Raw genomic sequence first — 24223 nt, forward strand, 5'->3', positions numbered from 1 at the left:
GGCACCGGTTTGAGACCCGGCTGCTCCACTTCCAATCCAGCTCTCTGCTAAGGCCTGGGAAAGCAGTAGAAGACGGCCTAACTCCTTGCGCCCCTGCACCCATGTGGGAGACCTGGAAGAAGCTCCTGGCTCCTGGCTTCGGATCAGCGCAGCTCCAGCCATTGAGGCCAATTGGGGAGTGAACCAGCGGGTGGAAGACCTCTCTCTCTTTCTCTCTCTGCCTCTCCTTCTCTCTTGTGTGTAACTTTGACTTTAAAATAAATAAATAAATCTTTTAAAAAAGAGCAGTAGGGACACTAAGGAGTTGTTAGGAAAGTCTGAAAGTTTTCACAGTGGTGTTTCCACCTCTGCAAACACTTTTTAGAATTCTGCTGAGCATGTAGTGATTGTACATGTCAGCCATTTGTGGAGTACAATGTGATATGTCAATACCTATATACAATGGGCACTGATCAAATCAAGGTGGTTAACATTGCAGTCTCCTCATAACTGCTTTATGTTTGGAGCCAGATGAGGGAATTCCTGTCGGATGGCTTCCTTTTGCTCGGTGAAGTCTGAAGCAGAACTACCAGTTGAGAGAAACAGATCACTGGAAGTGGCCAGGTGGAAGGACTGCCAGTACCAGCCGCTGGGGACAGCACTCCTGTGGATGATGAACAGCTGAGAATCATGACAGGAAGGAAGTGGGAAAGCAGCGTGAACCAGGTGGTCACTAGTCAGAGAGGAGGAGAGACTGGGGAGGCCTGTGTAGAACTTCGTCAGGAGGCATAGCCCACCTCCATAGGCATGGGCCTGCCTCTGAAAACCTGTTTGCTAGCGGAGCTCTTTGTAAGACCTATTTGAATCCAGTTACTTAAAACTTGATAGCCAAAAGGTGGTTATTGAAGTACCAAGGTGTTCCTTTATCTCTGAGTGTGACTTGGGCCAGGATGTTCCATCTAGTACATGATGACCTAAAACTTCTCAAGACAAGCCTTTTCCATATTTACTGTTTGTTAAATTCTCCAGTTTCATGCTTCTTGTAAATCGCTCCAGTCTCCTCACTGCCTGCTAAAATCTCTGGGGAGCTGTTGCTTTCCACATTGAGACTCGTGTCTGGGCCCCCTGCACTTGCCTAGGCTTTAGCTAACGATGCTAAGCTCAGAAGCAACACACGGATTGGCTCTCCTTTGCTTATGACATAAGGAGGGTACTTCCTAAAGTCTGTGGAGAAAATGACATTAAAAGAGAAATTTATTTTGATGCAAAAATTTTAAATCTTGCATTTTATTTATGATATACCTTTTCCATGAAACTTTTGAAGACTCCTTGAATCAAAAAGAACCGTCAGGGTCATTTAGGTCAGTTAGGCCAATCTCCTGCTTAATTTAGGATCCCCTCCTTTTTTGCTTTTCATATTGGTAGCCTTCTTTTGTGTCAGTTCTACAATTTTTCCCTTTATATAGGAAATGGTTTCTCTTTTTTCCCCCAGAAACCTTTTATTTAAGGTATGTAAACTTACACATTTCATAAATACAACTTTAGGAACATAGTGATTCTTCCCCCCCCTACACGCCCAGGAGATAGTTTCATCTCAGAAAAACTGACTTTCATGTCTCACATTTATATTTTTGGTCATTTGTGCCCATTTGTTTTGAAATCCGTTGAGTACATAGGCCTTTGACTTGCTTTTTTGCACTTGCCTGTAATAGTTTTACCCATCTTTTGTCCGCTAACACTGAGGTTAGAACTCTAAGTGATTTTGTGACAATTGGTTTCAAAGATGATGTTGATTTAAGCAGCAGTGATTTGACACCCTGGTCATGAAATTTTGCACTTTGAAACTCATACAGATCCAACTAATGATTTCTCTCCCAGAGAGGCATGTACCGCAGGTGGGCCATTAAAATTTCAGTTTCACTTGCAATTTATCCTGTGAAGAGAGGATGATTCTAAAATTTGATTCTGAGGTTTGTAATAATCTGTAAGGTTGCAGATCTGTAATGAGGCAATGAGTGTTCCTTTTCAATCTCTTATCAAAGTGTAATTAACTGAAGACATTGACTGCTATGAAATAAACCATGTGACTTTTAGACTACCCTGAGTACACCCAATTTCCAAATCCTGATTATGTAGTCAGTGGCTGTGCATTATCTAGTTCATGGAGTGTTCAGATCTTTGCTCAATATAGTGAATTATAATGGGGAGAGCAGTGTCTGGAGAAAGCAAGACCTGAGCTCAGCTCTCAGCTTGACCATTTACCAGCTCTAGGTCTTTTGTCAGTCATCTAACCTTTGTCGGCCTCCCTCTCCTCTTCTGTGAAGCAGGTGCTATCAGATAGACACACTATGTTGTGTGAGGATTGCATGAGATAATGTTCATAAAGTATGCAAACAGCGCCTGGTGCTTAGTAGGTGGTGAGCTAATGTCAGGTATCCTTTCCTTCTGTGTCCTGTCCTGTTTTCCTTTTTGCATCTGGGTTAGCAGACAGAAGCTCTGGGCTTGATTCCTGGGTCATTCTTTATCATCCTAGAAAATCAGGAACATTTTCAGAATATTTTGTGTCAGAATTGCTTACCCCTTAATCCTCATTGCAAGGGTAAATACTACTACTGATGGTAATAGAAGGGAAGGGAAAAGCTTAGGAATGAAAAGAGGATGTTGGGGATGGGGCGGGGGGAGGTTGGGACGTAGCACATAAAGCTACCACCTTTGATGCTGGCATCCCATATGGTCACTGGTTCATGTCTCACCTTACACTTACAATCCAGCTCCATGTTAATGGCTTGGGAAAGCAGCAAACCACTTGGGAGACCCAGATGAAGCTCCTGGCTCCTGGCTTTAGCCTGGCCCAATACTGGCCATGCAGCCATTTGGGAAATGAACCAGCAGATGGAAGTTCTCTCTCACTCTCCCTCCCTCCCTTCCTCCCTCCCTCCCTCCCTCTTTCTCTGTAACTCTGACTTTCAAAATAAATAAAGAAATCATTTTTAAGTGGATGTTTGGGAGATAGAAGAGGGTGAGAGATGCAGGAAGAGGAAGTGAGGAAGTGACAAAGGAAGAGAATAGCACAGGACAAAGGCCCACCTAGTAGGGGATGGGAGCATTGTGCAGAAATGACGAGCTTTCTTAGAGCCAGGCCATTGTGTGCTACAGAACCAAGACCAAAGGACATGGATAAAATAGACCTGTGTTCAAAGCCTGGCTTCTCCAATGATTAGTTCTGGGACCTTGAACAAGATTTTGAACCTCTAAGCATTTCAGTTTCCAAGTGAAGAAAACAACAGCTAAGGTTGCTGAGTACTTTGCTGCATGTCTGTGTTCTTCATTTAAATTCTCACATGGATTCCATATGATGTTTAGAATTATTATCCTTATTTTATAAATGTGGAAACTGGCTGAAGGACATGATTCATGCTTGTTCAAGATCATAGAACCAGGAGGCCAGGATTTGACCTAGTGGTAAGACACTATTTGGGACACCCATACCCTCTTATCAGAGTGCCTGGGCTCAGGGTCCAGCTCCACTCCCAATTCCAGCTTCCTGCCAATGTGCATCCTAGAAGGTAGCAGGTGATGTCTCAAGTATTTGGGTTTCTGCCCATCATATGGGAGACCTGGGTTGAGTTCCCAGCTCCCAGCCTCAACCTGGCCCCAACCTTGGCTATTGTAGACAGTTGTAGAATTTGTGTCTCTTTCTTTAAAGATTCACTTATTTAAAAGGCAGAGTTACAGAGAGGGGCGGTGGGGTGGGGAGGAAAGAGAGAGAGAGCGAGCAAGCGAGCACCTCTGTCCCTTGGTTCACTCTCCAAATGGCTACAATGGACTCTGCTGGGCCAAGCTGAAGGCAGGAACCTGCTACTCCATCTGGATCTCCATGTGTGTAGCAGGAGCCCAAGCACGTGAGCCATCTTTGCTTTCTCAGGCACATTAGCATGGAGCTGAATTGGAAGTGGAGCAGCAGAGATCCAAGCCAGTACTCATATGGGATGCTGGCATCACTGGCAGCAGCTTAACCCACTATGCCACAACACTGGTTCCTGTCTGTCTGTTTCTGTTTTTCTGTCTTTTGTTGAGAAGATGAATTTGAGAAGGTGAAATTATCAAATTCTCACAACTTTTGCCCTTGCCCCTTTATCTATGTGCCTATGTGACAACTGATGTCATGGTAACCAACAGGCCCACCTGCTAGCCCAGTCTGTTATATAACTAGCTCCAGGCCACCATGGTCTGTAAGTCCATATAAGCACCTGGAGGTCATGGCTAGTTGTGGCTGTTGGTGGATGCAGGTGCTTGTGGATGCATATGGACACAGGTATGCAGCTATATGTGGGTGTGGCTATGTGTGGATATATATAGATGTCTGTGTGTGTGTCCAACTGCCTCTGCAGACACAAAGGAGGGTATCTCCTCTGACCCCATCACTGTTGGAGGCTAGTGGCTGTTCCTTGTGCATTTCTTACTGCACCATTGTAAGTAAAGGAGATGTAAACCCACAAAGGACTCTGAGTTGTTTTCTGACCTATCAGAATCCAAATCTTGTCCTGAGCCCTAAACCTTGGGCATACACTTTCAAGTAAGTAAGATAAATAAATAAGTAAATAAATAATAAAACTTAAGAAAAAGGTCACAGAGCCAAGCTTTGGCTGTGGATGCCATGCCCTAGAGCTCACATGTTGGGATTGCATTCAAGCTATGTCCAGGGTGTATGGAGGACATGAGGTACAGCTGTGAATGGGCCACACAGGATCTGCCGTTTGTGCTGGGACATGTGCACCCTTCCTTTCCCTTTCACTCTTCCCCTCTCCCTGGCTGTTTGCCTTCTATAAGCCATGTAGTACGACTTAATTCTCCAGAAATTTCCCATCTGGTTAAATGGAGAAGAAGAAACGACTGTACAGCTTTACCAGAAACACACTCTCAGTTTAATTGTCAAGGAAGTCCAGTTGGTTTAACTGAAGCCTATTTTCAGGGGTTAGTTCTATTGATTCCACTCCTGGCTATGAATCAAAACAAATCTAAGTTACTTGGTAGTAGAGGAGACAAAACTACTTCACACACACACACACACACACACGGGAATTGATTATTCAGTCTCTTCTCAAATATGTTTGGAAGACTTTGTCAAGTTAAATGAAGCCATATTTGGCCACTGTCTTATTGATTGGTGGTTATTTCTACTATCAGGTCAGCCTGTGTTTCCGCATCAAATAACATTGCCTGATTGCCCATTTGTTAATTCATCATTTAACACTTAGTGGTAGTCTGTTACATTCTAAACACTATGCTGCATATGGGTAATATTCAGGTAAATGAGATAGGCCTTCTTTCAAGTAGATCATTGTCTGATGATCCAAAATTAAATGCTTACACTCTCACATAAGTTCAGAAACAAAGGCAAATATAAGGTTTGCCCTTTTTGTTTTCTATTTTTACAAGACCAGAATGTTTTTTTCTTATGATGTACATCTTCACTTTTCTGTTGAGAATTTTTCTGCATTTCAATAAAAAATAGCCATACACACTTGTTTTGAGTTTTTTATTAATACATGTTTTAAAAGTAAGTTAGAAAATAAATTTTCTCCTTATAATTTTTTAAAATTATTGTTAAGGTAACCTTTGTTTTTTCCATGTATGAGGCCAAATGTTCAGTAATAAGCAAAAAAAAAAAAAATACTGGGACACAAAGAAAATTGAAGTTATCCTATAATCCTACTCTATAGGAATCATTTATTTAATGACCAATAGACTTGCAAAGGTTTTCTATTGTATACATATATGTGAAAATATGGGATTTTTTTTTTCTCTTCAAAACAGAGCCTATTGGAACATTAGATGTCTGGTACATGAAGCAACATGTGGATTACAACAGACAACACATTTCTCTTTTCTGGAAGGTAAGTTTTTAGTTTCAACTTAAAACTCAAGGGACAGAGTGGGCATTTGGCCTCATGGTTAAACTACTTGTTGGGATGCCATGTCAGAGTGCCTGGGTTCAAGTTTTGAGTCTGTTCTTGATTCCAGATTTTACTAATGTGCACTTAGAAGGTAGCAGGTGACAGCTCTAGTACTTGGGTCCCTGTCGCTCATTTGAAAAACCTGGATTGAGTTCTCAGCTCCCAAGTTTAGCCTGGCCCACCCTTGGACACTGTGGGCATTTGGGAGTGAACCAGTGAGTAGGATCTCTCTTTCTCTTCTCTCAAATAAAAATAAAATAAATTTTAAAAAAATTTTAAGTAATTTTTTAAAGCCAGGTACACTCTGCCTTTTAAAAAACTCAAGGGAAAAAAAACTCAAAGGAAATACACATTTGAATGACGAGTTTCAAGGCAGAACATCCATAGTGGCTTTGATATGATGCTTCAGTGGCTTTGCTGGAGCTCATTTTTCTCAGACTGATTCATGGTACATGATGCAGTGTCATTAACCTTTCCCAGAGAAGGAGGAGAGCTCTGGCTGAGTTCTTTCCTCCATGCTACTTCCTGTCCAGTCATGGTCCCTTCTCATCTCTGACACCCCCACCCTCTGACCCCAAATACCAGGTCTCTTCAAACTCTTAAGTCCCCCTCTCTTTCCATCTCCTCTCTCTTCTTTTGTTTTTTTTTTCATTTATTAAACTTTTATTTAATGAATATAAATTTCCAAAGTATAGCTTATGGGTTACAATGGCTTCCCCCTCCCATAACTTCCCTCCCACCCGCAACCCTCCCCTTTCCCGCTCCCTCTCCCCTTCCATTCACATCAAGATTCATTTTCATTTCTCTTTATATACAGAAGATCAGTTTAGTATATATTAAGTAAAGATTTCAACAGTTTGCCCCCATATAGCAACACAAAGTGAAAAAAATACTGTTGGAGTACTAGTTATAGCATTAAGTAACAGTGTACAGCACATTAAAGAAAGAGATCCTACATAATATTTTTTTAAAAATTAATTAATTTTCTATGTCATTTCCAATTTATTTTTAATTTTTTAATTTTTTTATTTTTGACAGGCAGAGTGGACAGTGAGAGAGAGAGAGACAAAGAGAAAGGTCTTCCTTTTTGCCGTTGGTTCACACTCCAATGGCCGCCGCGGTAGGCGCGCTGCAGCCAGCGCACCGCGCTGATCCCAAGGCAGGAGCCATGGTCTCCCATGGGGTGCAGGGCCCAAGTACTTGGGCCATCCTCCACTGCACTCCCGGGCCATAGCAGAGAGCTGGCCTGGAAGAGGGGCAACCGGGACATAATCCGGTGCCCTGACCGGGACTAGAACCCGGTGTGCTGGCGCCGCAAGGCGGAGGATTAGCCTGTTGAGCAACGGTGCCATCCGTGATTTCCAATTTAACACCAGGTTTGTTTTTTGTTTTTTTGGTTTTTTTTTCATTTCCAATTATCTTTATATACAGAAGATCGATTCAGTATATAATTAGTAAAGATTTCATCAGTTTGCACCCACACAGAAACACAAAGTGTAAAAATACTGTTTCAGTACTAGTTATAGCATCACTGCACATTAGACAACACATTAAGGACAGATCCCACATGAGATGTAAGTACACAGTGACTCCTGTTGCTGACTTAACAATTTGACACTCTTGTTTATGGCGTCAGTAATCTCCCTAGGCTTGATCCCAGTGGAAAGAATGGGGCCATCAAAGAAGGAGGTACCTTTCTCTGAAGGGAGGAGAGATCTTCTTTTGTTTTTTTAAGATTTATTTATGTATTTGAGAGGCAGAGTTACAGATAGAGGGAGAGACAGAAGGAGGGGTCTTCTGTCCACTGATTCACTCCCCAAATGACCATAATGACCAGAGCTAGGCCAATCCAAAGCCAGGAGCCAGGAGCTTCTTCCAGGTCTCCCAAATGGGTTCAGGGACCCAAGAACTTGGGCTATCCTCTGCTGCTTTTCCAGGCCATTAGCAAGGAGCTGGATTGAAAGTGGATCAGCCAAGACTAGAACTGGTGCCCATATGGGATGCCAATGCTGCAGGCAGAGATTAACCTACTACTCCCCAGAACTGGCCGCTCCTCTGTCTTCTAAATCATTTGCCCAGCAGTGACCATACCACCTTACCTTTTCACTCTTTGGGGGAAAAAAAAAAAAGATGAGAAAACTGTGAGTGTAGGGTATTGGAAATGGATTTCTTGTAGTCCCTGAAAAGGGAGAGGGCAAGAAAAAAAATAGCTACCCCACCTTAGGAATACTAGTAACGGTGAGAAAGGATATAAACAGGATTAGGAAGGAGCCTGGCTCAGCAGTAAACCATGAGGCTGAACATTATTATAGAATGTAAAAGTTCCACCAAGTGCTGAAAGCTGGCATTGCCATTTCTTGTAATCACTAACAAAAACCTTATGAAGGAGACACAGGTATCCTCAGTTGACAGATAAGAAAGCCAAGGATCAAAGAAAGGAAGTTCTTGTTCAAAGTCATCCAGCTACTAAATGCAGATCTGGAATTGAAAAAAAAAAAAGGTTTTGTTATTTGAAAGAGTGACAGAAAGAACAAGGAGAAGAGAGAAAGGAGAGGTCCTCCTTCCACTTGTTCACTCCCCAAATGGCTACCACAGCTGAGGCTAGGCCAGACTGAGATCTAGAGCCTGGAACTCCATCAGAATCTCCCATGCGAGTGGCAGGGGCCCAAGCACTTGAGCCATATTCTGCTGCCTTCCAGAGCAAATTAGCAGGAAGCTGGATTTGAAGTGAAGAAGCCAGAACTTGAACCAATACCCTGATAGGCGAGGCCAGAGCCATAGGTAGTGACTTTCCCACTGCACCACAACACTGCCCCACCCCCACCATTCACAACTTTTTCTGCTACATCATGACTCATGTTTGTTGAAAGAAAATGCTCTTTGAATTGAGCTACTAATTGGTAAGCTTATGTGAAGGGATTTCCTGTGAGCTGTGTTCCTCTTTATTTCTCAATACTCATACCTCTTTCACTACATTTCTTCCAGTTAGAGGTAAATGAACAGTTTTGGAATTATGAACCCAATGAATATAACATCTTCTGATGGTTTTACCATGACGGATTTTAATAATTACAGTCTTCTTCAATTTTAAGAAATGAGCCCTTGCTTTCTCTCTTTCCCCCTCTCTCTTTCTCTCCCCACCAAAAATATCTCATATAGAAGGAGACTACTATAAATAGCTAGCTGAATCAAGCACTTTGTTTGGAAGCTAACACTGCAGCTGTACCAATGCCATCTCACTAGTCAAAGTGATCAGTTTCAGTTCATAATTGATCATAATGATAGGATTAAGTGTCAAAGAGATCACATAAACAAGACTAGTGTCTGCTAATACTAACGGATAGAATTAAAAAGGAGAGAACGATCCAACATGAGAAGCGGGATAACAGCAGACTCATAGAATGTCAGATGTCGTAAACAGCACTCTGGCCTCAGAATCAGCCCTTAAGGCATTTGGATCTGGCTAAAAAGCCCGTGAGAGTTTCGCAGGCATGAAAAGCCAAGACACTGTGGCAAAAAAAGAAAAAAAAATGACCTAAATGAAAGATCTCTATAAGTGGAAAGAACAGGTTATCAAAGGAGGTACCTTTCTCTGAAGGGAGGAGAGAACTTCCACTTTGACTCTGGCCTTGTCTAAATAAGATCGGAGTTGGTGAACTCAAGAGGCTTCCATAGCCTTGGCAGCTCATGACAAGAGCCTCGAGTGATTACTGATGTCATAAATAAAGAGTGTCAGTTGTTAAATCAACAACAAGAGTCACTGTGCACTTACTCCCCATGTAGGATCTCTGTCCTTAATGTGTTGTACTATGTGAATTAACGGTATAACTAGTACTCAAACAGTACTTTATACTTTGTGTTTCTGTGTGGGTGCAAACTGTTGAAATCTTTACTTAGTATATACTAAGTTGATCTTCTGTATATAAAGATATTTGAAAATGAATCTTAATGAAGAATGGGATGGGATAGTGAGTGGGAGATGGGATGGTTATGGGTGGGAGGGTGGTTTTGGGGGAAAAAGCCGCTATAATCCAAAAGTTGTACTTTGGAAATTTATATTTATTAAATAAAAGTTAAAAAATAAAAAACATTTTAAAAAAGAAACTAACACTGCAGCTCAAATTTTATTTTAAAATAAAGCCCATTCTCAAAGCAGGCACTCAGAACAGCACTAATCTGGGAATACTACAGAAGAAACCAGCCCAGTTCTTAGCTACTGGTTTTCATTTTCTTGACTTAGTTTGGTTAAAACCAAAATCCTTCCTACCATAAAGTTTCCTCCCCCCAAAACATCTTCTCCATGGTGATCTGACAGATGTCTTAGTCCTGTCTCATCCATCTGTACTCACGGTTTTCCTCAGTAGAATGAGAACGACACGGTTTCCCTCAGTAGAATGAGAGCAACAATACTGCTCTCTGCAGCACTCATAAGACCATTGTGTGGGCCACTAATGACAAGACACAAATGTGAAAATCAAGGGGCCACCAGATGAAATTAAATGGTACTGTGTCATTATTTTTTATTCTCATGTTGAAAGCAACATGCCCAGGACATGCTGGTACGAGCCTCACTATACCAAAGACAGTTTCTACCTGGTGTCAATAAGGGACTCACACCAGTATGAGAGTCAAGTCAAATCAGTATTTGTTAGCCAGAGGCGAAGCTTAGCAAATGTACACATATGGATTCTTCTCGGCTGCTCTTGATCTTTGTTCTCACTAAGTTTAGGCTCTCAGATGAGGTCTTGGAATTTGAAAGAACTTCAGCGTCCTTCTAGTCTACCCTTTCCTCTCCTTGTAAGCATGGCCCCTACTCCTGCAGTGACGGACAGGTGTCTCTGCCAGAACCCCAACAGCCTGTGCTGTTCTCTTGTGATGAGGAAATCTTTCATTTTGTGTAGCCAGAACTGTGGGCCCAAGCAGAATGCCTTGGACTGGAACTGGCTTGTAGAAGAAATCAAAGAGGTAAATCCTAGAAGCTTCTATCACTTGGTGATAGTTGCTGGTTTTCACAGGGCAACTTCCAAACCAGCCTAAGGACCCCCAGGGTGAGTGGATACAGCCCCAAGTTTTGCAGGACCTAGTCGTTTTCTGTCAAATCCTGGACTTCTTCAGGCCACTCAAGTGGAGATGGGGATACAGACACTGACCAGAGTTACTGAGATGAGCAGTTCCGCTTTGGACCGCAAACCACAGACCTCTGGAGCCACAGGGAATCAACCATCACATAGTTCCCCTCTTCCCCATTGTTTTCCACACACGGAAACTGACGTTGAAAGAGGTCATTTGCAACAAGGGGCTCTCAGATGAGATGGCCCTGCTTCTGTGTGTGTGTGGGGGGGGGGGTCCTTCCTGGATGGAAGTCGCTGCCTCTTCTGTTTGAATCCCCCCAGAAAGCTCCATTTCCTCCTCAGACGGGGATCCCTCCTCCACCCTCAGACAGGCTGCAGACTCAACAGGATGGTGACAGGGCGCAAGGGGCTCATGTAAATGTCACACCAGAAAGGAAACGCTTTGTGGTGGAGCCCAAGTCATAGCTCAGTGGGGGAAGGGAGCAGCCATGTGCATGTGGTGAGGTTTTTCCCTGTGAGCAACGCTGGGAAACCAAATGTAAGGACCACCCCTTGAATGAAGAGGGGAATTTCAGGCCGTGGCACCAGAGGAAGCCCCAGGAAAACCCCACCAGCCTGTAAACCAAGTGGCAGCTTTCATCTGGGGAAGTGGGCAATGGCCTTCAGTTTTGTAGAATGTTTACATTAGAAGAGAGCAAACAGGGCTGAACAGGTGCAGCCCCTGTCGGGGAAGGCGAGTGTGTGTATGTGTGTGCACATGTGTGTGCAGGAGTGTACATAAAAGGGTAGTTCAAAAAGCTCATGGAAAATGGAATTAAAGGATAAGCTTATTTTTGGTGCAAAAAAAATTTGAAATCTATGCAGAGTTTTTTCAAAATACATAGTCTTCATGAGCTGTTTTGAAGACCTCTCATATGTGGGTGACATGCGAACATATGTGTGTATGTATGTGAATATGTGTGTTAATGCATGTGAGTTTGTGGCTAAGGTCACAACAAGGGAGGGAGAGCATTTGTCAGGAGACCCCCTGGAGACTGTGGCTTTGGCGTGGAAAGGACCACTAGAATGAAGCTCCAGCCCATAGATTTATAATGTGAGCCACAAAAGTGAAAGTTTTTTATTTCTTCATAGTGATATTTTAAAAACTAAAACCAGGTGAAATTCATTTTAGCAATATGTTTCATTTAACCCAGTACATCCAGAATATGATCATTTCAGCATGTCATCGATATTTAAAGTTATCAAGGTATTTTACCTCCTTGTTTTTTCTCCCAAGTCTTCAAAACCCAGTGCGGTTCAGGGGTTGGGAGTTCCCCATTCAGACAGCAGTGCGTCTTGCTCCAACTGGCCTCCGTGGAGGGCTGCCTGCCTTGCCACAGCTGGTGGCTTCCACCCGTGTTGGACAGCACAGCTGTGGGGCTCCGACAAGCAGTACAAAGAGTTAAGAAAACTCTTGATTTCCAAAGTGGGGAGAGACTTGGTGTATTTTTATGCATTGGTTGAACGAGGTCATTCATCTTGATAAACAACTACCCTGGAACCACAGAAGGCGAGAAGAAAGGGGACAGCAGCTCTGTCCATCAGTCTGCAGCCCAGCCTCAGAGAGAGGATGTTCCTGGGGCAGCTGATCCAACACCCTGCTCTGTCTCTCTCTCCTTGTGTTTCTCTGTCATGTGACGACTATTCCAGCCTCTATCACACTGCGCTGAAGGGATGAGTGCTGTAGCCGCTTCTATGGAAGAGGCTTCATTAAAAGTGATTTGTAACCTAATTTATGTTGATGTAGGGCAAAGATATATTGTAAATCCCTTGGAAGGATTGGCTGCCAGGCACCTGAAGCCCTTTTATAATTACAGGCGGTATCCAGGCCCAGAATCAATATTTAAACACAAAAGCAGCAGATGCTAGAGTTTCAGGAGTTTTGTTGCAGTGTACAGCTCCATCTCCTTCCTGATCCTGGCCCTATCACAGGCTGGCACAGCATCCTCAAAGAATTTGGTTGGAGAGCAGAATGCAGCCAGTGAGAAAAATAAGGGAGTAGGTAGCAGTGAATGAATAGAAGAAGAGAGGGAAGCTAAAGTTTAGCTCTCACTAAAGTTTCTCTTATGTTTCTGTTTTATAGCTGTAAAACATGCTAGAAATCACTTTTGCTGCCAATTGGATCCATTTAGTGTAGCAGACCACCTAGGGTGTGTCTACTAAGTGCTAGCCTGGTCCAGCTGTTAAGAATTGACCCTGTAGATAGAGCCTGCTACCTGGGTTGGATTTTCAGCTTCACTACTACTGGCTGTGTATTCTTTTTTTTTTTTAGCACATTCTTTTTAAAAAAATTATTTATTTACTTGAGAGGTAGAGTTACAGACAGAGAGAAGAGAGGTCTTCCATCTGCTGGTTCACTCCCTAAATGGCCGCAACAGCCAGAGCTGGGCCAATCCAAAGCCAGGAGCCAGGAGTTTGTTTCTTCTGGGTCTCCCACATAGGTGTAGGATGGCCCAAGTGCTTTCCCAGGCCATAGCAGAGAGCTGGATTGGAAGAGGAGCAGCCTAGACTCGAACCAGCGCCTATATGGGATGCCAGCACCGCAGGCAGAGCTTAGCTCACTACGCTACCGTGCCAGCCCCTGTGCATTTGTGAGCAGGCTGCTTAATCTCTCTGTGACTTAGTTTTCTTAAGAGTGAAGTTCAGATAACAACATGGAGTTGTTGTGAGGATTAATGAGATTGTTGTGAAAACTGTTGGATAAGTTAATGTTACAGAGCAAACACTGCACGTGACACTAAGGATGCCACGATGATAGATCCATAAATAGAAAACTTCAATAGGCTGACTTTTTTTTTAAGGTTTATTCACTTACTTATTTGAAAGGCAGAGAGACAGAGGGAGAAACAGAGATAGAGATACAGTGTGTGTGTGTGTGTGTGAGAGAGAGAGAGGGGGGGATCTTCCATCTGCTGGTTCACTCCCCAAATGACTGCAGGTCTGGGCCAGGAGCCAGGAGCTCCATCCTGGTCTCCCACGTAGGTGGCAGGGGCCAAGTACCTGGGCCATCTTCCACTGCCTCCCAGACCCATTAGCAGGAAGCTGGATGGGAAATAGACATCTGGAGGCTCAAACTCCTATCTGGCATACCACCATGGCAGTAAGCGCTTTAACCTGCTACACCACAATGCTGGCTCCAAGGCCTGTCTTTTGAGTTACCTCTTCTTCACTTTGGATTGGGATATTGCTGAAGGCATTCGTGAGGTTTGAAATCAAGGTACTCAGGCTTAAACTCACAAATTATATGTGCTTTGTAATCAACGGAATGGCTTTGGTGAAACTTTCACGTGGAGCTGGGTTTAAAGCAAGAATCAAGATGGCCCTATCCTCCAGATTGTGGGAAGAGTAAGTCCGACCGGGAAAGAGGCGATCACAATCACTTTTCTAGAGAAGGGAGCTCACCAAGAGTCTTAACACAGGTGGCGCCGAGCACTCTGAACCAGTCTCCCTCCTAGAGCTCAGTGAACGCTCCAATAAGCCGGCACTGCCACGGGATTTGTTTTACAGATAAGAAATTTAAGGCAAAATAACTTGCCCAAGCTCACAAAGCTGGTGGAACAAGAACACAAAGGGTCTGCCCTGATGGGAGAACGGAAGTCAGGAGCATTCTAAGGAGAACCCACAAAGAGTTGTGATGCTAAGTGCTGGGCCCAGATTTCCGGATTTCTGAGGAGTCTTGATTATCGGCTCTCTTCTGTGGTACACACTGCGCTCTACGGTGGTCTTTGTTATTGGAATCAAGGGAGGTTCAGAAGAAAGCATTCCTGTATGACAAGCACAGCGTGGTTTTAAGTCTTAGCAAGAAATTATCTATTCACAAAGATACCTCTCCAAGAGATTTTTAATTTCGAAAAATGTGAATTGTGTTCTGAAATGTGCCAGGGGTTTTTTTCTGCTATTGATTACAGTCATGGAGTTATCTGTGGCACTGAAAGCCTTTTCAGGCAGAAGTCCTACCATAGGCTTATTGAGGGAGTTGCTCACTCTTCCTTTCCTAGGCAAACTTAAGGCAGAAAGGTTTAAGGCAGAAAGGTTTTCCATATAAACTTTAAGTAACTTCCCCCAGAAACAGGCAGTTAGCCTAGTGGTTAAATTTTTTTTAAGATTTATTTATTTATTTGAAAGAGTTACACAGAGAGAGAAGAAGAGGCAGAGAGAGAGAGAGAGGTCTTCCATCCATTGGTTCACTCTCCAACTGACCGCATCAGCTGGAGCTATGCTGATCCGAAGCCAGGAGCCAGGAGCTACTTCCAGGTCTCCCACGTGGGTGCAGGGGCCCAAGGACTTGGGCCATCTTCTACTGCTTTCCCAGGCCACGGCAGAGAGCTGGATTGGAAGTGGAGCAGCCGGGTCTCAAACCAGTGCCCCTATGGGATGCCGGCACTGGAGGCAGCAGCTTAACCACTATGCCATAGCACTGGCCCCAAGCCTAGTGGTTAAGCTGCTTGCTTCCTACACTGGAGTACTTGGGTTCAATTCTCTGCTCCAGCTTCTGACTCCTGCCTACTGCCAGTGCAGATCCTGGGAGGCAGCAGCAATGGCTCAAGTAATTGAGGAGTGAACCAGCAGATAGAATTTCTCTCTCTCTCTCTCTCTCTCTCTCTCTCTCTGCCTTACTGCCTCTCAAATAAATAATTAGGAATTAAAAATTCCTGGGGCCGGCTCTGTGGCACAGCGGGTTAACACCCTGGCCTGAAGCGCTGGCATCCCATATGGCTGCTGGTTCGAGTCCTAGTTGCTCCACTTATGATCCAGCTCTCTGCTATGACCTGGAAAGCACTGGAAGATGGCCCAAGTCCTTGGACCCTTGCACCCACATGGAAGACCAGGAGGAAGCTCCTGGCTCCTGATTACAGATCAGCCCAGCTCTGGCTGTTGCGGTCATTTGGGGAGTGAACCATCGGATGGAAGACCTCTCTTTCTCTCTCTCTCTGCCTCTCCTCTCTCTGCTGTGTAACTCTGACTTTCAAATAAATAAATAAATATTTTTTAAAAATTAAAAATTCCTACAAAACACAGCAGAAAAAAGCTGAAGGAAAGATTCAATTAGATTTTTCTTCTTAGCCTACTCTTACTGATAGGAGAGGGTGACGATGACAGTGGGAACACTGGCCTGAGGCCCAATCAGCACTGCCAGAGAGTGTACAAGAACTTGTGTAGACACTCCTGGATGTACAAGACAACCCATTTGGTTAGGCAGGCCCTCGCTCATATCCACCAGAGGGCGCTCTAAAACCTCACGTTACTTTTCTGTAAGGACTACTTGAGGCAGTTCCTTAACTTCAAGGTTCAGTACTCTCATCAAAATGCCAGGTTGTATAGCTGACTTCATTTATGTCGTCTTATTTTAATCATCAGACATGGTCATTACTGGACCTTTATTCTGTTTCCTATGACAATGGAAGACAGCATTACCAATCAAGGTATTGAAGTCCCTTATGCAAACCCTTAAGAAAATAGAGCCAAAGAGAGTTGTTTCTAATGATTGAAATAACATAGGTATGGAGCTCTGGATCAGAAGGAAAGGGAGTGCTAACCTAATAGTATTTATTTATTTATTATAACCTAATAGTATTTATTTACTATGTCTTTCCTAAATATTGGGCATCCACAAACAAAGTTGTAGCAAATATAGAATTGAAGGCAATTAAAGATTGAAAATCCGGGGGTGGGGAGGGGGATAAATGAGGAAGGCTGAATGTGCTTATAGATGTAGAACCCCTGATTCATGGTAAAGCCCAATAAATGTCGCTCCTCCTTTGTCACCGCCCATATACCCAGCCTGGAGTATAAATAGGTTTATCCAAGAAGAGTCAACTGGCTTCTTGGGTCTGCAGTTTTTTTAGGTTCACAGCTTGCCTCCTTGTGACTCAGAGTCTGCTGGCTTTGGGGGGGGGGGGGATGAATTCTAGGTCTCCACCTTCCCCAAATTGCTGAATTCATGCCCACTGTTGATGCTGAGTGTCAGAATATACCACAGCTAGAGAAGGTGCTTTGCAACTTGTGTCTGCAAGGGTGACTGGGGATTCGAGCTCTGAAACATGGCTGTCCATGTCTACCAGTTCATCGTCTCGGGCTTGGAGGTATAAGGAGCAGTGCATCGCACTGGAGGGCACAGTGACCTAGATGTTGAGAGCTCTGAGTTCTACTCCTGTCTTCTCCATCTAACTCTGAGCAAAAACCACTCCGTGTTCCTGGACCCCAGTTTCCCCATTTATAAAATGAAATGTTGAATTAATTGTGAATCTACAATATCCCTTTAGTTTGGTGCTTCCATGATGATACTGCATTCCTATAGGAACAGGCATAATCCAAGAGTGGAGGGCTATGTATACTATTTGCACATTTTATTCTGCTATTTTTTTTAAACCAAACTAATGATGCTGTTTTCGGTTGCTTTAGAAGACTAAGTACCCATCTGGCTAAATACCTATTTTCCTGCTGGCTTATTGAATTTTTTTGTTCTATGGAGCCTGTTGGACAAGTTAGGCCCACTTTCCAATTTTATTAAGATTAATTACATGAGAGAAGCTAAACTTTATCCTAATAATTGAACTTGACATTTGGTATGAGCATAATCCACAGGATGCTTGTTGAACTAGTTCCACCCAATCCTCACCTCTTCACTGATCTTTTCAACCCTAAAATATGGGATTTGGAGGACAAAATGCAAGGGTTTGGGACCAGGCTTTCCACTACTCGCTTGGTCCACACCTCTATGTACTAGATCACTGTGATCAATTGGATTTTCACAGCAGTCACCATGCAAGGTCATTGGATCCAAGGTGACATGTTCCCCCTATTTTTAGCACTTTATAATTAGACTAAGATTTCTGGAGTGTCTATGAATGATAGTGAGAGAAAATAAAGGTGGTTTGTAAGGTGCTTTTTTCCTATTATAGCTCTGTTTCCTTGGTTGCTAGAGTGGGACTAAAGCCTCTTGGGTCCCTGGCAGGAATAGGGAGTTTCGTGAGGTCAGTTAACTCTTGGGGAGTGCCTTGGGGTCGGGGAGCATGGAGTAGGAGTGGGCGAAGTCCTACCTCTGGACCTCCAGAGAAGAATGGAGTGAGAGGGAGCTGAGGAATGGTCTTTGCTAGCACTGGCTTTCATTTAGCCTGTTTTTCTCCTCTGGCAAAGGACGTTTATTAATAACAGTTTAGAACACCATACTTTAAAAAGCACTTGCTTATTTTAATCCACATAACAGGCCCATGAGATCAGCTGTGATGGATGTTTGAAATGATAACTTTAAGAAGAGACTGAATGTTCACCCAAAAGGGTCTCCAAGAAACGTGACATTCACCTGGGGCATTGACCATGGTTTAAGATCCAGTCTTGGGCCTTGTGGCTCCAGAAGGATCCTTAGAATGTATCTGCATTAATCAGGCTCCCAGAAATGGAAATATAAAAAGCTGGATGCTCGTGGATTAATTTACAGTGAGAAATGCAGCTGTTGGGCCAACCAGCAAGCTTGAATCAGCAAATTGGAACATTCTCCCCAGTATGCTAATTGTTTCAGAAGTCAGATTATCATCAGAAGGCCGATTTAATCACTTAAAGTGAGAAACACAAATTTTTAGTGAACCAAGTGTTCACGTTAGCCCAGCCTGTCCTGTCAGATAACTATATAGGAAACCACATTGTTAGAAGACTGGTGAACAAGGAACCAGATCAGGGGGCACTGGCTGATCCTAAGGTGTGGTTTTCAGCTAAGGCAGCTGGAAGCCCTACCCACCCCTTGCCAAGAAAACTATAATGCTTATGTCTGGGAGACCAAGCCTTCATCTCCCTGCAGTAGGCAAGGATGGGCACTGCCAGTGCTGGACTTGACAACTTGCCATTCTCTCTGCTTCTGTTTCCTATGATCCTTGTCCAAAGAGGGCTACAATACAAATAATTACTTTTCTGCTTGCTTTCTGGGATTGCTCCCAAATGATCTCAATTGGAATTTTTGCTGTTCCAAAACTTGTTAGTCACACATTTATGAACAGTGTCTTAGTTTCCTAGCACAGATGGCTAATTCAGTACACTAAGTATAGATTTTACTAGTTTAGCTCTTGAAAATCTTGCACTGATGTCTTGAACAGCACTGCGCTTTCTATATAAAAGTCATACGCATGTATATGTGTTTCACAAATTTAGAAATGGGGACTCAGGTGCTGAATGCCTTGCACTGGGTCTGTGGGATTGGTAGAGCTGCAGTTCAAATCCAGGTTGTCTGAGTTCCAATTCCACACTTGTTCCATGGTTTATAATCGGGTTGTCTACCATTGGTAAGTCTACTACTAGTAAGAAAAATCAATGTTTTGGAGAATTATCTTTGAAATAGGTTAACTGTGTTTTTTTTTTGTTTTTGTTTGTTTGTTTTGTTTTGTTTTGTTTTTCTAATTTGCAGTGTGGAGTGGGGGTGGAGAGGAGATGATGTAAATAAAAAGGTCACTCAGATGTGGCCGCCTGCAGCACAAGCCTGGGGTCCAGGCACAGAGCATCCAGCTATCTTGTCTGAGATTAAACATTAGGCGAATGTGTTTTGTTGCAGAATCTGAGTGTATCAGAGGCAAGAGGGAAAATCCTCCACTATCGAGTGACCTTACAGGAGATGGCAGGAAGGAAAACTACACTACAGAACCTCACAAGACACACCTCCTGGACCTGGGTCGTTCCCAGAACTGGGAATTGGGCTGCAGCTGTATCTGCAGCCAACTCAAAAGGCAGTTCCCTGCCAACTAGTATTAACATAACAGACCTGTGCGGGGCAGGTAAGTGCCAACTTTTCTTTAATTCTGGCTACAGAGACCATGTCTTCCTGATGTCTTATCTTCTGCAGGCCTGGCCCAGGGCCTGGCATGAGCCATCAGGAGATTAGACTTTGGAGTCAACAGCTTGGGGAAGCCACTGAGTGGCCTTGGATAAGTGAATCAACACCTCTGAGCTTCAATTTCCTCCTCTCTTGAAATAGAGATGATTTTATCTACCTTGCAGGTTCTTGTGAGGTTAAATATATACTTAATAAGTATTAGTTAAGAAAATACTAGCTACACTAAATTGAACACTAGTATATAACTTTTACAGAAGCAAGAGTTCTATATATTAAGTTTTAGAAAAACATTTTACACTTACAGTCAAAACATATTTTAAAACCAATGATGTTAAAATCAAATTCTGACTATAACGAAACTCTAGTAAAATTTTGCTATACTACAGCTCTTTATTATACAAATTTAATTACATATTCAGTAATATTCATTGAAAAACTCCCTACTAGATGTAAAATCTCATGTTTTATAGTTATATGCTCTAAAAATTAACTTCTCAAGATAAAAGCCTGTGACTTGCCAAGAAAATGTTACAAATGCCATTTCTCAAGATCTGCATTACAGAAGAATTCCATGTCAAGATCATTGGCATACCTTCAAAAAAAATAGACTAAAGCTCTTAAATTAGATTCTTCCCTAAAATTCAGTGAGACAATTTGTCTACATGTGGATGTAGTAACAACGTAAAGATGTTTCTATGAAAACACTATTATTTTATTTACACTGTTAAATATTGGTTATGTATCTTTTCAGTCATATATCTGAGACCATAGAGATACATAGTAGATGAAAATGACCAGAATAAAATACAAGTAAACGTTGATGCATCCTTGAGGTAGTATATGAGTTAGGAATTGCTCTGAGGAGTAAAAATTGCTCTTCTCAAAGGCTTGACTGTAGTGGCTAATTGATTCTCTCTTGTAAAAGTTCAGAAGTAGACAGCCAGGGCTGGTGTGATAGCTTTGTGACTTCCTCAAGACTCCAGGCTGTCTCTCTCTGCTTCCTCTGCCACACTTGGCTCTCATCCTCGTGATGGAATGGGTCCAAGATGGCTGCCAGAGCTCTAGTTACTTCCTCTGGACAGCAGAAAGGAAGGATGAGAGGAAAACTCGCTGCTCACTCTTATGGAGCTTTGCCCAAGGTCTCGTGGTGACACTCTCCCTGGGCCTCACTGGCCACCCCAGCTGCAAAGGAGTTGCTTCAGGCAGCAACATTTTCTTGTTAAGGAAAATGAGAAGAAGGTATTTGGTAGGCAACTGGCAACCTCTGCCTCATGGGGCAAAGACAGCTGAGGTAGAAAACTTGAAGGAAAGAATGGATTAACTGTGGAAAAAACATGTCAACTTTATGCATAATAAACTACAATTTTTTTAAACACCATAAGTAAAGCTTTAAAACTCAAGTAAGGTTTTATATATAAATATACATATAATATAAATTATACATAGTAATATAATAAGATATATACTAACTATCACAAAGTTTGGACCAAAGAAAGTTAATGTCTACATATCTATAATCTATTTAACTTTTTCAAATATGTAAGAAACCAAAGGATATGAATAGGAAACTCAAAACGGAAGTATAATAAGATCAATAAAGATATGAAAAGAAGTTTAGCCTAACTAGCAAATTTTGAAAAAAACGTGAGAAACCAGATCAGAATGACAAAGTCAGTAGAATTAGCAAACCCCATGCTAGGGAAGGGGCAAGGGGGCACCTTGAAGGTGCTGGGGATATAGATAGGTACAACTTTCTGGGAGCAGTTTGGCAATATGTAGCCCACTTTAAATATGAACATGTCTTTCAACAAAAAATTTTACCATTAAAACTATATCCTTAGAAAATTATAAGTGCTGAAAATTGTATATAGAGAATGTTTGTTGAAAAGTTGCTTGAGATAGTGAAACACCATAAATGAGCTAAGAGCTAAACGTAATAACAGAGAGTGGACTTTCACCTGCCTTAATCCTATGCCAGCATTATCTTTATTATCATGGAAGGATGCACATATGCACAAAGTAGGCTTTCAAGAATATACATGGAGTGTTGCCATTTTAAACACTCATGTATACTTACATGAGTACATATTCTTTGCATAGTAAAAAAAAAAGTCCAATAGTATACTCATGGAAATATTAATAGAGGTCACCTCTGAATCAGATATTTTTTCCTTTTTGCTTTCATATTTAAAACATTTTCTTTAATAGATCAGTATTACATATGTGATTTTTACGGTGAGTTCTATGGCTATATCCTGTTGTTTTAAAAATGTAATGTATCAGAATACCTCTTCTTCAAGCCTCACTGCAGAGTGGGTTTTGGGGTAGTAGAATCTTGTGAACTTTATGATCCCATTCCAGATTCCTTATTTAGATTTGGTAACAACTTCTCCAAGCGACACACTCATCATTTTAGAGTTTGCCTCTACTTTATTCATTAAACAGTCTTTTATTAAGCATACACTAGGTAAGACAATTGGAATCCAGCCATAGGTAAAAAGAGTAATTGAGATCCTCAAATCACATGGGAAGGACAGGTGTATAAACAAGTAAACAGTTTTATACACATGAGGTTAGAGGTTGCACAGGGTCCTCCAGGAACAGAGAAAGGCCAAGTCGTGGGCTGAGGAGGAGGCACCATGTGTACCAAGGGTGAGGAGGCAAAGGGGCATGGCCAGAGGAGGGAGTGCAGATGTGCATGGATGAGGGTTTGTTTAAAAGGAGAGATTGGCAGGCATTCAGATTGAAAAAGAAGAACCAAGAGTGGAGAACAAGGCAAAGGAGGAAGAGCGGCAAATGGAATGAAGCGCCTGGGAAGGTGGGAGATACTGGGGTCCAGTGATACAAAGAGGAAAGAGGAACGCTCGGTCCTGTGAGAATGCACAGCTGCACATCACTCCATTGGATAGTAAGGATGGGGTCCCTGCACAGCACAGCAGGGAGCCCAAGCATGCATAATTCTTTAGAACTGAGCTATGGCAAAGAGGGTCCTGGAAATGTAGGGCTCTCAGGGCACTACTGTCTCTCCTAAAACTGCACCTGAATCATCCAATACCGGGAGTAGGGCATCGCAGAGTGACCTGGAGGACAAACTGACAGATTGTGTGTCCCTGGCCTTGACAACCTTTGTCCTTGAACGAGCTGTAAGAAGAACGTGACGCTGTCCCTTCCCTCCTTCAGTCTTAGTTGACGCCATTCACACGTGCATCTTTCCTTCTAGAATGCAAAAAGCCATGCCTCCCATGTTATTTATGTTGACTTTGAGAAACTAGAGACAAGACACCACACCGTTGTATATCCAGAGGCACAAGAATGATTTTGTTGGTTTATGGTTCTGAAAATTGAATGTGTGCTAACCATTCATCAACAAGTAAAAACTACTTAATATTGCAAAGGTTCTGTGCTCAAGAATTTTTGAAACTACAGGAAGAGACATACACCAGCGCAGTCATAAACAGGCCCACACAGATGTCAGAGGCTGAGTCACAGGACTGAAGTAACTTACCCAATGTCACGCATCCATTTGGTGCAGAGCTTGATGGGAGAGCCAGGCCACCTGTCTCTCAGGTGGACGCTCTTTCCGAACGCCTCATGGACTTCATGCAGAAGCTCACAGTCAACATGGAGGCGGAAGTTGAGTGACTGGGGCTGAAGGAGTAACTGTGAAGGGAGAACGTGAGTTGTCAGCAGCTCCAAAGGGGGCGAACATGCCCTGGCAGACTTCACGAGGGAGGAAATTCAAGACTGGCTTCTGGCGATTGTGGTGAGTCACAGGCTGAAGGCCTTGGGGGCAATACAATGCCAAGCTGATTTGTTTAGCTAATTCCAGGGATAACAGTGGTTAGAAAAGTTCTTTGACTATTTTATCCCAACACCCAGAAAAGGATCTTGCAACCACAGTGCTGAATAAATTCTCGTATGTACTGAATGAATGTTTCATTTTCGAAAAAAAAAAAAAAAAAAAAAACACACAAAACCATGACATAACCAGGATATCAAAAACCAAGGTAAATGAAGACAAAGAAACCACTTCTGGGGAATTCCAGGTCCTGATGAGATGGCGATGCACAGGATGCAGGCTCTCACCTCCAAACCCAGCACTGAAGAGAGAGAAGACGGGAATCACTCAACTCCACTAATAGGAAATAATGATGGGAAGAGGAAGACCAAGCAAGTGTTTTCTGGTTGTACTCTCTTATTCCTTGTCCATGTTCCCCTGGGGTGACCATTGCCCAAGCAGCTCTGTGGTGGGACAGGGAAGTCCAGAGATCAGGACAGGAAAGTCCAAGGAAGCCCTGAAGCTATCTTGGGAGCAGAGTGCCTGTGAACTGGCTCGCCCTTGAGCATTTTCTCAGCCA

General features: G+C 42.9%; 1 protein-coding gene across 1 annotated transcript in view; it reads left to right on the forward strand.

Moving 5' to 3' along the window:
* Positions 1-24223, forward strand: part of IL12RB2 (interleukin 12 receptor subunit beta 2) — a 93876-nt gene that overhangs the window by 33040 nt on the left and 36613 nt on the right. Inside the window, exons 10-11 of the mRNA XM_062190093.1 lie at positions 5797-5876; positions 19587-19806. Coding sequence (XP_062046077.1) covers positions 5797-5876; positions 19587-19806 — 300 coding nt within the window. The remainder of the gene's footprint in view (positions 1-5796; positions 5877-19586; positions 19807-24223) is intronic.

This window comes from Lepus europaeus, chromosome 5, assembly GCF_033115175.1.
Source record: "Lepus europaeus isolate LE1 chromosome 5, mLepTim1.pri, whole genome shotgun sequence".
Taxonomy (NCBI): Eukaryota; Metazoa; Chordata; class Mammalia; order Lagomorpha; family Leporidae; genus Lepus; species Lepus europaeus.